The 3,519-nt window shown below is 32.6% G+C and overlaps 1 protein-coding gene across 1 annotated transcript; it reads right to left on the bottom strand.

Annotated features, from left to right (window-relative positions):
* Positions 1 to 240: 240 nt before the first annotated feature.
* LOC131612951 (large ribosomal subunit protein P1-like) lies at positions 241 to 1,201 on the bottom strand. The gene is made up of 4 exons (XM_058884687.1): positions 1,120 to 1,201; positions 914 to 989; positions 528 to 737; positions 241 to 437 (listed from the first exon to the last, which is right to left on the bottom strand). Exons 2-4 carry the CDS (start codon positions 980 to 982, stop codon positions 384 to 386), a joined length of 333 nt encoding a protein of 110 aa, XP_058740670.1. The 5' UTR covers positions 983 to 989; positions 1,120 to 1,201; the 3' UTR covers positions 241 to 383.
* Between the last annotated feature and the right edge of the window lie 2,318 nt (positions 1,202 to 3,519).

The following is a 3,519-nucleotide window of genomic DNA, read 5'->3' as shown; positions in this document are numbered from 1 at the left end:
AGAATCTATTAAATGTTTCTCACCAATCATTAACATTTTTTATTACATTTGAACTTAAATAAAATCTCAAGAATATCAATTCCCACAAATCAGAATAGGCACCGACAACTAAATGTTAACCGATCAAGGAAGATAACAAAACTTGTTTTGATCTGACTCAGAAGAAAATCTTCACAAATTTATGACTTAATAACAGCCAAAACTATGATTTAATATCAGTGAAACATTGAAACAAAATAGTGAAAAGACAGAATAATGTAACATTTAACTGATTGAATCCTCAAATGAGCACAAGTGATAACAAAACTTAAAACTTGTAGAATAATATTCAGATAACTAAAGGTACCACAGCAAAAATTGACTGAATTATATTAAAACAGAACCTAATCAAACAAGCTAAATCCCATGTCATCATCACTCTCTTCTTTTGGTTCCTCCTGCAAAATTGAAACATACTCAATTAGAAAAACTAAAAAAGGCCAGAATTTACAAATACCATAATAACAAAGTTTTCACATATAAGATACCTTCTTCTCCTCAACAACTGGAGCAGCAGCAGCACCACCACCTGAAGCAGCAAGTGGAGTAGCGGCAACAGCTCCTGGAGCTCCAGCACCGGCAGCACTGGCAATCAAATCCTTAATATTCTTCTTCTCAGCAAGTTTAACAAAAAGGCTGGGCCAATATGATTCAACTTCAACCTTTGCACTTTTCAACAAAGTGGTGATATTGTCAGCCTATTAACCAACAGTTAAGGTACAACACTTGACACGTCATATTCAAAATTCAACTATTTCACACTAATTGAAAACCCAAATCAAACATCTTCAATAACCCTACCCTAATTGAGTAAATCTACATTAAAAATAACATGAATTCAATAACCCTAATTGAGTAAATTGAACAAGGATACAGTGACGGCAATTTTATCATCTTCAAGGATGAGAAGGGCGTAAGAGCAAGCAGTTTCTCCAAGCGACATTTTCACACTACAAATCAAAAAGTAACAGGAGAGAATGCGAATCAAGATCTGATTGAAACGATAGTTGAACAACAAAAACAGATTATAATCACATATTTAAATAAAACAGAAGCATGATCGAAACGAAGTGGTGTTACCGGAAATGGAAGAATACGAGAATGGAGACGACCGGAGAGTGAGGAGAGTTCTGCAGCGCCGCAAATGTAATCGAATTAGGGTTTGAGGGTTTAAAAGGGAGTGACAATGGTAATTTATGGGCCTCTCTATTTTAGCCCAATTGAAAACCATAGATCTGTAACGGCTGTAAGAGGTGTGTAGGTAGCAACAATGCTTTCTACTTGGAATATATTTAGATTTGAGAAAAACAATAACTTATAAAATTAGAAATTTAACCTAATTTAAAATTTTGACGGTTGTTTCGATTTTTTTTAATATAGATTATCTTGTGTAGAATTAAAAAAACTCATAAATATGCTTATCTAAAGATCTCGGCCAAATGAGAAAAGTTTTTCTTAAAAAAATGTTTTTCTAAAGATCTTGGATTTCACTGTTGACCTATATCTTTTAGGGAAAAATTAACATGTGCCCTAAGGGCACAATTTAATAAGCTATTTATAGAAATATTTTATTGAAACATGTGCATTCAATGTCTCGAAACTTTAAATATAACTTTATTATATTTAATTATATTTGATTTTTTCTAATTATAGTATCCTTAACATGTGCCCTTAGGGCACATGTTAGCATGACCCTATCTTTTATTGTCAGTTTAGGAAAAAGGAACATAGAGCATCCTGAAAACATTAATAGTAATACTACTAATGCTACATAATATGAAAAAGGAGCATAGAGCATGAGAGAAGTATTAATGCTACTTGTTATAGGGTATAAGTAGTCAGAAAAATTAGAGGCCCTAGGACATTGCCTAGCTTACCTACCCTTTGGGTCGGACCTGGGTAGATAGATGATGAAATTAAGATCAATGAGCAAGGAAATGGAGTAAGTATATTCATTATCATCATGATTTTATCTAAGTCTAATTCCCTTTTCTCATTCGTCATTATTTTAGGATTAAGATTTGTAAAAATATGATTGGGACTTTAATTTTGAAGCAATCATGAGACATGCATGACATTGTTAGCTTGATAGTTGTTGCATGAAGAATGTGCATGTTATATGTTTGATATTTTTTATATTAGAGGTTTAAATATGGAGTTAATGTGTATGATGTTATTTAGGAATTGTATATATTTGTTTACATAAATCCTTTAAGAGTGAGACTTTATTCATTAGAAACTATACAAAAGTTAACATGAAATATACTTTAAAAGGATTTAAATTAGTTTAGTGTGAGGTAAGAACCATCGGTTTAAAGTTGAGAAATGAAAGTTGTGTGAATATGTTTGTAAATTATCAAGTGTATACTTAAGGTAGCCTCATTCTCTTTCCCATTAGTGAAAACAAATTAAGATCTTTTGTTAAGGGTGTGCAAATAAGAGGGTAGAAGATACTTAACTCCAAGGAACTTAAACCTATTGGCCATATACATATCCCACTCAGACATAAGCCTCAAAAGTTGCAACCAACAAAAAAACCTCAAAAGCGTGTTTTTTAATAGAATGTGATAAATTTTTAGAAGATTTACAAGTTCACATGTTTGATATCAATTGTACATGAAGAGAGTTTTCCATGTTATTTCAATATGAGGATTAGATAGAGAGAAGATTGAATACATGAAAAGTCGGAGAAAAGCTTTTTAAAGTATGATGAATCTATGCAAGGAGTGTAAGTTATTAATTCTGCTATCACCAGTGTCTCAATAGTTTGGTAAATACAATGTTCTAAGAAAAATCGCGTGGACAAACGTCTTCCTTGAGGACAAGCAACAGAGTAAGTTTAGGGTTGTGACGACACTCTATCATTACATAATTTTTACGAGCACTTTCGATTAATTTGAGTTGTTTTCGAGTTAATATGAGTTAGTTTGAAGAAGAAATGTGGAAAAATATAAGAAGAGAAAGAAAAAGGAGAATTATGGGACTTAGAAGAGAAAAAAAAAGAAAGGAAAACAAGCAAATCAACCTGGAATTTTCATGGCGCCATCGTAGCCACGGAATGGTCCCATCGTGGCATGATGTAAAGCATTGTGGCCACAATCTTGATTTTGTTATTGTGGGTGCAATTGAGTTAATAGTGGCCATAATTAAAGCTTCTGTGACACATTTTGACCGATTTTAAAGGCTTAAAGGCATATCTTACAAGGGTTACGAATTGACCGGTTTTAAAGGCTTAAAGGCATATCTTACAAGGGTTACAGATTTCGGAGACAAAAAGTGAAGGTAAGGCACTTCTGGAGCTTAGGAATTGGAGTTTCTATCCATTGAAGATGAAATTCTCCTTGAACTTCATGTGTTTTTCTTCTAAACTCATTTTGTTAGATGAAGTTGATTTGTAGTTGACATTGTACTATTTTTATTGATTTGATATTGTCGCGTCATGAAAAATATTTGAGCGAATAAACACTCGAAACTCAAAGA

Source organism: Vicia villosa, linkage group LG6 (genome assembly GCF_029867415.1).
Source record: "Vicia villosa cultivar HV-30 ecotype Madison, WI linkage group LG6, Vvil1.0, whole genome shotgun sequence".
Lineage (NCBI taxonomy): Eukaryota > Viridiplantae > Streptophyta > Magnoliopsida > Fabales > Fabaceae > Vicia > Vicia villosa.
The sequence above is the reverse complement of the archived record's forward strand: the minus strand, read 5'-3'. Positions and strand labels throughout refer to the sequence as shown.